At 34.9% G+C, this 15,312-nt stretch overlaps 1 protein-coding gene across 4 annotated transcripts in view; it reads right to left on the reverse strand.

Moving 5' to 3' along the window:
- The window catches only part of LOC112055023 (glycerol kinase), a 46,033-nt gene extending 32,657 nt beyond the window's left edge, over positions 1-13,376 (reverse strand). Inside the window, exon 1 of one of the 4 annotated variants that reach the window (XM_052887225.1) lies at positions 6,691-6,780. In XM_052887225.1, coding sequence (XP_052743185.1) covers positions 6,691-6,736 — 46 coding nt within the window. In that variant the 5' untranslated portion in view covers positions 6,737-6,780. Of the gene's footprint in view, positions 1-4,217; positions 4,374-6,690; positions 6,781-12,889 lie in introns of those variants that run through there. The other 3 variants (XM_052887224.1, XM_052887222.1, XM_052887223.1) reach the window with 3 other exon arrangements.
- Positions 13,377-15,312: the final 1,936 nt, after the last annotated feature.

Genomic DNA, 15,312 nt, shown 5'->3' on the forward strand with positions numbered 1-15,312 from the left:
AATTGATTCGAAAGGATCTAGGTTCAATCCCTAACCTGACTGTTGTATATATGTACTTCTGTTTAAGAAAAGATTTTTCACTTTATTGGAGAGAGAGAGAGAGAGAGAAAAGCACGGCTATTACTTAATAAACATCAAACTTATGTTGATGTGTGTCTACAAGCACTTTTGAAAAGTCTTGTATACCTATTAGTAGTACACATACCACTGGCTAGACGTTTAAAAATTAAAAAAAAATACACTTTAATGAACTTTTATATTTATAACGAGGCGCGTAGCATTTTTATTAATTTATTGTCATAATATATCCACAATAAATGAATAAAGACTTGATAAAATGATAATTCAGGAAATTCCGACTAGCCGGAAATTCCTGCGTTCTACATTTATGTGGGCATATTATTACAAATGTCAGAGATTGGCCACTGAAGTAGAGACTAAATTCACTTGGCTAATTAGAAAAAATAAACATTTAATCAAATTTAAAAAATGCATATCGGTAAAAACTACTACTATTGGCTACAATCCTACTAATATTATAAACGCGAAAGTTTGTATGGATGTATGTTTGCATGTTTGTTACTCTTTAACGCCGCTACTACTGAAGCGATTTGGCTGAAATTTGGAATTTAAATAGATTTTACTCTGGATTAACACACACCCGAAAAAATCCATAGTTTCCATTTGCGAAAACTGATGATTTTGATGATATGAATGTTTGTTACTCTTTCACGCCTCGACTTCTGAACCAAATTAGCTGAGATCTGGTATTGAGATATATTATAGCATGGATTACTACATAGTTTACTTTTTATCCCGGAAAAATCCATGATTCCCAAAGGATTTGTAAAAAACTAAATTCCACGTGGACCAAGTCGCGGGCGACTGCTAGTCTTCTATAACAAGATCCCCAAGACAGTTATGGACTTGCCAATAGTTTAAGCAATGTCTTAAAAACATTTACTTTGTCGAGGTTACTACACAATTTATGAGTTCCTTAATGATAAAGATACTTGAAGGCCATTGGATCAGCTAGTTGGTACCTTCGCACAGGAAGTAAAATAATAAGAAATTTTAATGATGTTAACCATTGTAAATTATTATTATTGTATATTTTTTTTCAACAAAGCAACTGTTGAGTTTCTTGCCGCTTCTTTTCAGCAGACCCTGCCTTCCGAACCGGTGGTACAGTCTTTACAAATAGTCAACTGACGTCACAATTTTACTTGTAAACTAAGCCTACTTGAAATAAATGAATTTTGAATTTTTACCTTTACATAAAAAAATGTAAGTATCAAACTGAGTTTATTCCAATATTTGCACCATAATTTTGGGAAAATGCCCTCCAATTTTTTGTTTTAAATTTACCGGGCGATTTCAGTCTACTTACATTGGCCAAAATATATAGAACATTTATAACGCCTGCCACACACGATCAAATTTACCGACAAGTCAAACAGTAAAAAAAATATCGTTTTAAGTATAGTTGACTTTGACATTAACCTTAATCATAAGTGGCCGGTATCTATATTATGAAGCTAAAGAGTTTGTTTGTATGATTGAACGGGCTAACCTCAGCTCCGATTAAAAAAATTCTTTCAGTGTTAGATAGCCCATTTATCGAGGAAAGCTATAGGGGATATATTATCCCCGTATTCCTACGGGAACGGGAACCACGCGGGTGAAACCGCGCGGCGTCATCTAGTAAACTATAAAATTTACACTTGAGCAAAAGTTTATCTATTTACCTACATTACATTGACATTAGCTTATCTATTAATCTTTGACGGCATGACTCCTTAGCAAAACATTTATGATTTAAGCCATATAAAATAATCTTTACGGCGTCTTTTAATGATGTTTTTTTGTAATATTCCATCACATGATATCATGCTGTACATTTTTTTTAACAATAGCAAACGCTGCGAAGTTTTACCCTCGTGGTTCCCGTTCCCGTAGGAATACGATGATAAAATAGAGCATAGAGCACTCGGGGATAGTGTAGCTTCCCAACAGTGAAATAATTTTTCAAATCAGTTCAATAGTTCCAGAGCCTTTTCAAAATATACAAACAAACAATCAAATCTTTCCTCTTTATAATATTACTATAGAATAAAATATTTTTAACAGAAAACTTGAACCGACTTCAAAATCACAAAAATAAAGTAAAAAGCGAAAAATAACATCGTATGCGCAACCTTCTGATCACATTGAAGTCGGTTAATTTTTTTTTGTTAAAAAGATTTTATTTTCTGTTTTTAGTTTGTCCTACCATTTAATTTTCATAAAAATCAGTTCAGTAATTGTGTTAAAACAACAAAATTACTGAGCCGATTTTCATGAAAATTAAATGGGATCAATCTGGAAGTATACTCTTTCAGACAAAAAGTTTTTAAAATTGGTTAAGAAATGACGAAGTTATGCTGTAACAAACATAAAAAAAGCCAACGCTATTGGTCGACGACGTCTTTTCGTCTCATCATCTTCGAGATATGTCTAGCGGTCCTCGTGGCTATTCTTTTTTATATAGCGATTTTTTTATATAGCGATAGCAAAATTTTTTTTTTTTATTCTTTACAAGTTAGTCCTTGACTACAATCTCACCTGATGGTAAGTGATTATGCAGTCTAAGACGAAAGTGGGCTAACTTGTTAGGAGGAGGATGAAAATCCAAACTCCTTTTCGGTTTCTACACGACATCCTACCGGAACGCTAAATTGCTTGGCAGTACGTCTTTGTCGGTAGGGTGGTAACTAGCCACGGCCGAAGCCTCCCACCAGACAACAACAATCAGCCTGTTAAGGATACACCATCTAAGAAGCAAAACCAGACATGAGCCATTTATGAAAACATCGTAAGTTGAACCAAGCTGAAATCAAATCAAAATCGTCAAGATCGAATCCACGACCTTTCGGAATTAATTCCGGCCCCATAATCGGTGTACTGAGGGCAAATATAATTTCTACGAACTGATAAGATATCGATGCTCTTAAATCAATAACAGATCTACTCATAGCAATGTTTTGAATCGATGACTATAATATAAAATAATGAACCAACACAAGGCAATTAAAATCAATATTTACGATAACTTACTTACTGTTCAAGCAATGTATGCCACACACACTTTATTACGACATTTTTATTATAGAGAATCTATCGTCATCGTCGTCATCAACCCATATTCGGCTCACTGCTGAGCTCGAGTCTCCTCCCAGAATAAGAGGGGTTAGGCCAATAGTCCACCACGCTGGCCCAATGCGGATTGGCAGACTTCACACACGCAGATAATTAAGATAATTCTCTGGTGTGCAGGTTTCCTCACGATGTTTTCCTTCACCGATTGAGACACGTGATATTTCATTTCTTAAAATGCACACAACTGAAAAGTTGGAGGTGCATGGCCCGGACCGGATTCGAACCTACACCCTCCGGAATCGGAGGCAGAGGTCATATCCACTGGGCTATCACAGCGCTAGAGAATCTATACTCTATACTAATATATAAAGCTGAACAGTTTGTTTGTTTGTTTGTTTGAATGATTGAACGCGCTAATCTCAGGAACTACTGGTCCGATTTGAAAAATTCTTTCAGTGTTAGATAGTCCATTTATCGAGGAAGGCTATAGGCTATATTTCATCCCTGTACTCCCACGGGAACGAGAACAACGCGGGTAAAACCGCGCGGCGACAGCTAGTTAGTTATAAAGCGTGCGACTATGTTCGCTTGAAATTAATTATTAAGCAACTTTCACTCAGTTTTTTTCCACATCTTTTAAATATGACCAATATTCTCTTTTCCCTCTAATTAATCGTAAAGACTGTATTGTATTAGAAGGGGGTATGACAATAGTCCAACGGACGGGGATCGAACCCATGACCTTGTTGAATCCTACTCCAAAGCCGTGAAGCTACTGACGCTCTGACGGATTTTGTAATAGAGAACCAAACATTTTTTTTTAATTTCCCGTTTTCCCATGTCTCTGAAGAACCAAATTTCGGAAATTAGCCCGCCTTTTTTAATTTTTTTCTTTAAATTACTTTTTTATTTGATTGATTTGAGACTACTTGAAAGGAACAAGTTACTGTACGCGCAATGACCTGAAAACCGAGCGAGAGTACCCCATACCCCTAACCTAATCATTTCTACGTGGCTTTATACCCTTAACCAACTGTACTTTCAGATATTACTAAATAGAAATAATATAAACGTAATACCTTCATTCATAATCACCATCGAAATGCTTATCAGAATACACTTATGAAAACTTTTTTAAACACAGATTAGTTTAAAGATAATCCCCGATGTTCGAATTTCGAATTCACGAAACACAGACCGCCCCGCGCGAGGCTCGAGCCACACTGAAACGGAGGCTCGAAGGGGGCTCGGCACCAACGCCCGGCCTTTCCATTCAGGTGCGATGACGTCATATGACGTCACATCCACAGAGTAAACAACATATAGACGTGGGCAGCATTGAGTGATTGTTTTTTTTATCTTGGTGTTTGTAGAATTAAGTGATTGTTTCACAGTAATGTTTTTTTAGCTTTAGTACTTGACCTTGTTACGGTTAATATAGAGTTAGAAGTTATACACTTGTATAAATAAAATGTATTCCTTATTAATATAATAAAAGTGAATTTGTTCGTTATTTTTGTTACGTTTATAGTTTTAACTAGTTAGTTTCATGTAGGATGGTGCGGGTTCGTATCACTCTTGAAAGTTAATAGTACGCATTATGAACGTCATAAAGGTGACTGTCACCGTACCCATGCTATCTGAAACCAACCTGTTTCCATACGCGTTTTCAGGGGTACCGAAACATAAGGTAACCTTTTGTCCAGAAAATTCAACTATACTTTTTTTATTACTTTGGATTATAAGTAAGCAGAACTTCGCGTTTATGTTGATAACTAACCATTTTTTAACACATTTATAACCCATTTATGTATTGTGTATGTGCTCCTTTATAATCATGAGATTCCGTCTTCGACTCCCTAGCGACCGATTAAAGAAAACAAACATTACAACCGTTCAATAGCACCCGAAATAAAAATTAAAAAAAAAAACAAACATTACAACCGTTCAATAGCACCAGAAATAAAAATTAAAAAAAAAAACAAACATTACAGCCGTTCCAGCACCAGAAATAAAAAATAACTAGTATAGATAAACTCAGAATTCGCGGTATTGATTACCAAACTACGCCATAATAAATTGTCTATGGTTATTACTCTATGATCATAACGCAATTTCGCTGTACGTAGGTTGCACCTATCTTTATGGTCGTATTGCTTTCATATACCAATACTTTGTCGGTTGATAATAAACAACGATAAAACGCCCACAAAATCACTTAATAATTCATTTATTGTCAAATTACGTACCTACTAAAGTTCTCAAGCAAGTTGTACCTAATTAATACATAAAAAAATAAATAAATGATAATTTTTGGCTGGTGGAAGGCTTTGGCCGTGGCTAGTTACCAGCCTACCGGCAAAGACGTACCGCCAAGCGATTTAGCGTTCCGGTACGATGCCGTGTAGAAACCGAAAGGGGTGTGGATTGACTTCCGACTTCTAACAAGTTAGCCCGCTACCATCTTAGATTACATCATCACATACCATCAAGTGAGATTGTGGTCAAGGGCTAACTTGTAAAGAATAAAAAAAAAATTGCACAGTAATAATAAATAATAGTAAATACCAACCAAATACAACGTATACTTCAATGAATGCCATTAAATATATAAAAAAGTTTAGTCTTTAAAATATTTTCTTTAGTTTCTCCGCATTACAATTCAATGACCTGAATACTAAGATCAACGTCCTTTCATATTGATGTGAAAAGTATAATTTTGTCAATATTGTAAAATAAACAAGGTTTTGTATGTATATGATCGAAGAAAATTATCTTCATTAATATTTAACGCGCGTATGCAAGTAACAAAGTTCGATGCGTACGGGGCAATAAACTAATTGTATATTCAAAAAAATATTGAATGATTTAAATAATATTATTCGGACAACCACATAATAGTTGTAAGCTATATTTTATAAACATAACACATTTACCATAAATGATTTGCGATCCCTGCTAGAAAATGGAACACCTTTAACCTTTAGAAAGATCTACGACCTATTTTCTATTAGTCTTAACAATTATTTGCAACAACAGGCTACGAGTATAATATATGATCATCGACTTTTGCCTCGTTAATAGAAGCAAAATTGCATGATTTATAAGTACCTATTAATCGATTATCTAGTAATAAACAAATGGAACATCTAAATTCTAATCCAAGTCGTTCGTACCCCGGTCAATATCGACACAAAAAATCGGTAAATTCGCAAAACACTGAAATTTACTCGTCTATTAAAGCATAGCTCAGAATCACCTCGCAAGTAACACGTTCTACAAAGCGCTGCCTTGCGTTTGTCAACCTGAAGTAATATTAATTAACTAATTAACGCTTATTTATCAGCAAGAACACCGGAAACCAGGTTGAAATACACTTAATACACCGGAAGCCACGTTTGGTAGCAGAAATTGGCGATAATAACCCGTACTAACTTCATCACAAGGAACTCTACTATTATTACGTGCTAAAAAATACAATAACCTACTAATAAATACAAATAAAAATTAGCACTTACAATAAACACAAATAAAAAAAAGAAGTCAAAATACCACGAATACAATGCTGTCGCCTCAAAATTCGCTTCCTTCCATTCATAACTCCGTTTAATTCAACCGCACATCACAAAAACAATGAATACACTAAAACACTTAATTACACTAATAGATTTGGGTGACGCCAAACCGATCGGACTTGGCCAAGACGATAAATGTCATGTGCATGACGAAAATAGTTGTAATTCCCATTGTGTTATGCACGTGCGGTTAAGCCAAAATTACGTTTTGTTTTACACTAGCGTTTCTTCGCCGCAGTCGTTTAAAATTAAAACAACGCAGATAAACGCTGACGTTACACCAGCCACACACTATCAAGCCCAGCTTGCTCTATCTCGACTCTTTATAGCCATTTCTCCAAAAGCTGTATGGAAAAAAATGCGTTAAATTATGATCTTATTTGCACATTCTATGTTGGCTTTATTTATGGTATTTGTGCTCTAAAGAATCTAAACATAATACAAAACAAAATCCTTGTTAAACTCGAAACTACTGAACAGATTTTCAACCGGTCTTTCTCAGTAGATAATTTGGAAAAATGTTTATGCATATAATTTGTCGAAGTTTTGGAAAATTGTCGTCTGATAGCAGATATATAATAAAAAATTCAAATAAGTTCTGAACGAGCTACGATACTATACATGTAGACAGACAAACACATAAGATTAAACATGCCTACAATACTTTCATTTTGTACTATTTAATACCCTACATGACACAAACAGCACCATTACAGTAATTTGATACATACAAGGTTTTCCTTAATGAGGATAATCACAATCTGCGATATTATAACAATACCATTACAATTTTCTGCAATCACCTAATAGCAGAAAATTGTAATCGCCTTGAAATTTCACATTACAATAACTTAATGCTAATAGCGTAAAAATATATAAAAAATAAATATATTATTTACAAATGCTCTTTTATTTTACTTATTATAAAAAATAAGATAAAAAAACTTATGGTTTTAGATATATACGACGTTTTTTAAACACGCTGTCGTTTTTATTCTAAAAACGCGCGTTATTAAAGCGCGCATTTCGAATTCGCCTAATATGTACTCGCTCTTATGGTCTAGCCTAGTCAGCCTGCAATCGCTAGACCTTCGCGATTTTATTAAGACTGAAACTTTGTTAGCCTATGATACTATCATAGATTATCAAGTCTCAATAGCCTAACGGTAAAGGGGTCGGACTCATCACCGAGAGTTCGATCCCCGCCCACTGGACTATTGTGGTATTATCAGTCTTTCCCGACTAGTTGGAGGGGAATGAGAAGATTAGTCATATTTAAAAGATATGGCAAATATTCCTTTTTAAAATAAATTATTGATTTTATAAGGGTGCACCCCTTATAAAATCCTGCTAAGCTATTCGTTCCTGATAGTCTTTCTCGCTTTCCAATGATATTAATTAAAATAACAAAGCCCTTCTATGTCAGACAATCCAGACAATTAGCGTTGCCCAAATCGTTTTATGACACACTAGCGGACGCCCGCGACTTCGTCCGCGTAAAAATCGATGTCAACTTTCAACCCCTATTTCACATTCTATTTTGCCCCTACTCTACCCTTACCCTACCCCTACCCTACCACTACCCTATCCCTTCCCTACCCCTACCCTACTCCTACCCTACCCCTACCCTACTCCTAACCTATCCCTACCCTACCACTACCTAGCCCTATCCTACCCTACCCCACCCTACCCCTACTCTACCTCTACCCCTACCCTACCCTTACAGAACCCCTACCCGTACCCGTACCCTACCCTACCCTATACCTTCCCTACCTTACCCCTACCCTTAGCAAAATCGGTCCAGCCCTATGAGCGTGGTGCGATGACAAAGGGAAGTAGAGACTTCTATGCTAAAATTATAATAAGGTATAATATTATAATAAGTTTGTGTGGTTGTCGGAGGTAATCTTTGGATCTACTGGACCGATTTGGAAAATTGTTTTACCAATAGAAAGCTACGTTATTTGCGAGTGTCATAGGTTATGTTTGATCTCCATATTCACACGGGAACAGGAACTACGTAATTGAAAGCGCGGGTCGTCATGTAGCGGAAATTCTGCGTCTTTTAGAAATTTTGTATTATCTCCGAAACTATTTAACTAATTAACATACTATAAGGTGCAAATCTTATCTCCATAATATCCTTGTGATTATTAAATAATTTATTTTAATAAGGATTAAAGTTTAGTTATATAAATAATTACGTAAACCTAAGTATATAAAATTAATAATTTTTAAAACACAAAAGGTACTATATCTGCTAATATATAGAAGATAGATATATGGTGTCGCGGACTTTTTTGTAGAACTTTTAAAGATACATAAAGTCTCTATACATTAATTTCAATTTTACACAATAGTTAAGGCAGCGCATGCGAATAAGTCTGTTTAAGAGGATTTTCAGTCCGACCTGTATGACAAAAACTGTGATTACTCGGATAATATATATGATACCAATATATAGTGTAGCCTATAGCACTCCCCGATAATGTAGCATTCTAATGGTGAAAGAATTTTTGAAATCGGGCCAGTAGTTCCGAAGATTACCCCATTTAAAAAATGTGACAAACTTACAAACTTACAAACTTTACCTCTTTATAATATTAGTATAGATACATAAATCTAAGCCGTCTGTTGCTCGAAGTAAAAATAGAACTTCACGCGGAAGTAAGGTGATCCCGACTTCAATGTACTCGGCGTACTAACTGACCGATATTACTAAAACAATGCTTGAAAAATACTATTTTCTTACTTACTGAGCAGAAGACTAAACTGTGAATAATAAGTGATAATGATAAACCCTCATTTGCACCAGTGTTCAATTATAGTATGAAGTTATTCCTCATTCGCACGAGTTTTATTAACGAACAAAAATCTTTACCTCTTTATAATATTAGTTTATAGTTTACAAATTTAGATTCTCATACATTATGTTATATGCAGCTTCATTGAGATTATGTTTCAAAATTCATTTATATCAAGTAGGCTTTGCTGAACCCTAACCAGATGGACTGACGACATCAAGCAAGTCGCAGGGATTCGCTGGATGCAGGTGGCTCAGGATTGTGATGTTTGGAAATCCCTACAAAAGGCCTATGTCCTGCAGCAGAGGCCATCGGCTGATATGATGATGATGAAGCTTTGCTGTTTTAGTGACTCTACCACTGGTTAGGACGGCACGATTTGCTGGGAAGAGAAGACTTCTAGTTCTAGTTTCTAATAGCGTCAGGTATTCTTAACAAGTTACGACGTACGCGGAAGCTGGAAGCAACTACAGGTATATCTCGAGGACTATTAGTACCGACGAGATCCCATCCGGAGGGTGTCGTCGGTAATCTTAGGAGTGTTATTAGTTACAATCAAATTATAAACCGACTAGGTCGAAAAGTACATACCAAATACCAATACCCACCCGCAATGTTTGAAATCGCTAGTTTATAGATTTTTTTTTTGATAAAGGTAGAACAACATTTGTCATTTCTGCTAGAATTATATATTTAGTATTAAATCTTTTTTTTCTCTGTTGTTCCTTTATCTATCGGAGTAAATATATATTTTTTTCTCTTGTTCCTTTATCTATCGGACCTCGGGTCTCTGGACCATATTAATCTGATCAAATAACTGCTTAGTGTGTCTTAAAAATATTAAGTATTAAAAATATGGATAAAATAAGCAATTTTTAAACCAGTCTATAATGTATCTGTGCCAAATTTCATCCAAATTCATGCAACTTTTCAGAGCAAAGACTAAAGAAATAGCAAAGAATTATATTGGTTGCATCGTTCTCTACATATTGTGCGACCAAACATAACATAATACCCAGGTACAATTTAAAAAAAAATCAAATCAATTAAATTATGTCATGATTTAATTTAATGGTGGTAAGTAAAGTCAAAAACTTAAAACTAAAGTTACGAGGGTTCCAAATGAGCTTTGGTCCAAGAAGAGTCCAAAACAAACTCAGGCAAGGTAACTTTTAGTTTCCTAATTTGTAATTAATTGCCAACCCTATTCAATAACAATATATTTCCTGTGAGAATATGGGGACAAAATATAGACTATGTTAATCCTAAACCTGTGGTCACTATGCCCACACTCTGGTCAGAGGTGTTCTCTCTGCTTTTCTCATGATGGACCCAACACCCACACAAAGGTAATGTAGATTTCCATTGGTGTAAGTTTTTAAAATTGGTTTAGTGGTTAAGGCATGAAAGTTAAACAAACAAACTCACATTACATTCATTATTAAGGATATAAATTAAAAAATCCCCTAACCCATTGGTAATGTCAATGTAAAGACCATATATTAGTCAGATGCTATTAAAATATTTGTCAAGTAAATCATTATTAATTGCCTTATATTCATATTGATATCCACTGTGAACAATGATAACAGTAGGTTACTCCAAAGTACAAAATGATAATGTCGTACTAGTTTTGTACTTAAGTTAGTATGTCCTGCTGATGTTGGATGTTTAGTATTAATTGTGTGTTTGATGCAGTCTTCTGTGAATAGTTCTGCCGAATTTGACCCAGCCACTCACAATCACTTTTACCATCAAGTCTGAGAGGTACTGGCATGACGTCCAGCAAAACTCATTAAATTTTGGATGCATGATGGCTTAACTTGCAGCATAAAAGCGACTAATACAGAATGAGTATTTTTAGATGTCATACCGGCATGCAGACATGTGGGTATATCAGACTGTGGTTTTAGTTTTGTGAGCAGTGAAAAATAAATACCCATAACCAATGATGTTAGAAGAAAAAATAGGTAGATAGGTTATAAGCGGATTGCAAGTGGCACATTAAAACTATGCTAATTAGCAAACCTGAGCTCAATAGTGTATCAACATACACTATCATCACACAGTTGACAACACCGCTGAAATATTTTTTGTGTGTCACCTATCTCTTTTTTCTTCTAACATCATTGTATATAACCATATTTTGATATTTTTTCACTACCAGCTAAGCATCCTGCAGTCTAAACAGTAAACTTGATTGTGATTGTCTAGCATTGGGATTGGCATTTGGGCTGAAGAGAAGAATGTGAGAAGAATGTGTGATTACTAAACAACTCTTTAAGGGTAACTATTGCAAGTTCTAAGTCTAGATCATCATCACGTTTTTATTTTTATACTAATGTGTTTTTCATATAGTATGGGTACAGTGACAGTTGCCTGTATGACATTCATAATAATTATGTACTATTGTCGTGAATTGTGGCAAACTTTCAAGAGTGAAATGAACTGTTGCCTGCACCATCCTATGTGAAAGGAACTGTATCTATACTAAAACCAAACTTGATATGAAATATTTTTCAACAAATTAAAAATGAAGGTATAATGTCATTTCATACATAATTTATATATAATATGTATTGTTTTTTTTTATTATTCAAAAGATCTGTTCAAAAGCTATTAAGTATATCACATTAGCAGAAATTTTTAATCAAGTTTGTTTTAATTAATTTAGAAACAAGTTAATTACAAATATTATTAGGTGTAAAATGACATTATTTACACGCTCATTTTAAATTGTTTGTTGATAAACATTCTGAATGGAGTTATGCTTTAGTATAGTCTATTTCTATTTAGTGCTGAAACGGCGACCCCACACTAGTAGGCACAATATTGGTTGACACCCCACCAGGTGGACTGACGACATCAAGCTAGTCGCAGGGATTTGCTATGCAGGCGGCTCAGGATTGTGATGTTTGGACATCCCTACAAAAGGCCTATGTATTGCAATGGACGTCCATCGGCTGATATGATGATGATGGTCTATTTCTCTCATTTGATCTGTTTGGGCTGTACTAATTGTATAAAAAAAGGCTTACCAAAATTAACCTAGGGTTACTGGATCGCCTTGCTTGAAAGCTGTCTCGATGTAAGGCTATTTGGTCCCATCGAAAATCTAATAAATAATTTCACTCTTGTCCAACTCAAGATTGGAACATCTGAGAAACCATAGCCGTTCATGGTAACTACATTGACTGGGCAATTTTATATTACACATCTATAATTAATATAGATTTTGATAATAAAACTAAAAAGATAGAATAAAGTTGTAGAGTATTTACCCTGCTGAAGCATATCATAGAACGATTTATGTGATAAATTTTAAAAACCGAAATTGTGTAACCAAACAGTGAGAAAAGGGAGTTGTCTTACCTTACTAAATTTGTGACTTGAAAATTCAGGTTCTCGTTATCCTAAGAAATGAATTTAGAACACTTTATCACATACACATAGTTTTACAGTAAAATTGGTAAATACACAATTACAAGTTCAGAATTACAATTACACTTGCATGAAACTGAAACTGAAAGTGATCTCGACAATTTTATTATTTCTTTCTCTTTCTTCTGCTCCTGTCATGTCTTTGTTAGAGGTGAGGCGTATATACTGGAGCAGGTCTTAACACTAGGTTTGTTGGAAGACGTATGGCGTACGAGTACGGAGCAGGGACATAAACACGTATTAAGCGTATTTAGAAGTACCGAGTACCGAGGAGCGCAAGACGTCAACGGAGTGCGAGTCCAATACTCGCAAATACTCTAACGGTCCAACCAATGCGGGACGTGTTCAGAGACGCGTTCGATTAGTAATGTGTGAGTGAGAGACTTCTATCAATGCCGAAAGAAAATAGACTTTGTTGTCTAGACATAAGACCGGTTTTTCAACGCAATAAACACTTCATACGCGTTCATCACGCGTTCCCGGACGCGTTCGTTTAAGAATGTGTGAGTGACGTCCCATTGCCGATGAAAAATTGTCTTTACTTTATCAAACATAAGACCGATTTTTAACGCAGTATACACTTAATACTCTTAATACTCCAATATTTGGAGTCCCTGATTTTAATCCTTATTTTAAAAACATAATGTTTATTTGTTTTAGTATGATTATTTATCCGCTAAAGTATCAAGTTAATGTAACCCGACAGTATCATGAGGTAATATTAAAAGAAATAACTAAATAATAAAATTAAATTGAAATTTTGAAATTAATGACTGAAATATTTTTGTTTGCAATTTTTTTTCTTTTTTTTGTGGATTACAAAAACCAAAAATAGTTGAAGAAACCAATTGAAAAAAAACAAAATAAAAAGACAAAAATGATTTTCTGTTACCCGGGATCGAACTCAGGATTCAATTTTTTTGTACCTTGCGTACATACCTAGTCCAAATGACTACGTAAAACTCGTTTGAAATTAATTTACGCTTAGTATCAGATAATATGACGTAAAATCGCTGGCCACTGAGTATTTAGGAGTACGTATCTATTCTATAGGTCCTAATGGCTCGTACTTCTAAATACTCGTGGAGCTAGTCTTTGGAGCGCGTCTCTCGGCGTACTCGTACTCGTAACACTCAGTACGCGTTTTAGCGAGTACGACTCACCTCTAGTCTTTGTGACACTTTGACGTTTTACCATAGATTAATAAATACATAACTCGTGTCAATTTCCTTCACTGTTCACCATAGAGCATAGAGTTGGTCTGAGTCTCAGACAAATTATTGTATTGGACCTGCCTCACTAGAACTTACTTTTCTGTCAAAGTATATGATCAACGATCTAATGCGATTATAAAAACTGTCTCTATAGAATAGATGTTTCATAGTTGTAATCGTGTTCGTCGGTTAAAGATCTCCAGATCAAAATACCATTTGTGTAATTGAATTTTGTAAAAAACGGGCAGAAACTTCTAGTTTAGTATAAGATATATACAAAATCTAAGCTCGTTTTCCTCAGAAAATGACAGACAATTTTGTTCGTGACTATGAGTGCGATACAGGTCCTTCTATAATTGGTTTGAGGTCTGAGTATATGTATTATCTTTGCTGTATGGTATTAATGTCAGACTGGTGACAGAAGGGCTGGCTCATTTTTTGCGCAAAGGGTCAGCCTGGCTGTCCAGCGCGGAAATGCAGCCAGTATTCTTGCCACCATTCCATTATTAGGATAAGTTAGCTTAAGTTCCTTATTGTATTCTTTCTCAATAAAAACTAATCAGTCAGATTAATTACATAACACACCTAAATCCACATACAATATTGTCTGTAATTTTTGGAAAACGATTTTAGATTTGGTACATATATTAAAATAAACTGGAAGTTTTTGCCCATTTTTACATTATTTAACCACAAAAAAAGGTTTTTTTTTGTGAACATGATTACAACTATGAGTCTGTATACCATCGATTCTATATAGACAGTTTTTTTAATAGCATTAGATCGTTGATCAGACTTTGACTGAAAAATTACGTATAGCGAGGCAGGTCCTTATCTAATTAGTCTGAGCATATTGATCTGTTGTGTGTGTTTCAGCTTCATTTTATTTCATTCATTCATTCGTCATCTCCGTGTCACTGTCTGTGCCAAAGAGTAAATTAAAATCTATGTATCTAAGAGTAAAAAAAATGTGCTGTGCCTGTGCATTTGACGCCATTTGACGCATAGACCATAGAGTACAATTAATTTGACCGATTTGACGCTTGTGGCAAGCATTTCATTCACAGATTATTAGATATAGATACCACAGACCAAAGATTACAGATTGGAAATAGATAGGATACTCTAACTTTTTTCGGA

The sequence above is a fragment of the Bicyclus anynana genome, chromosome 18, assembly GCF_947172395.1.
Source record: "Bicyclus anynana chromosome 18, ilBicAnyn1.1, whole genome shotgun sequence".
Taxonomy (NCBI): Eukaryota; Metazoa; Arthropoda; class Insecta; order Lepidoptera; family Nymphalidae; genus Bicyclus; species Bicyclus anynana.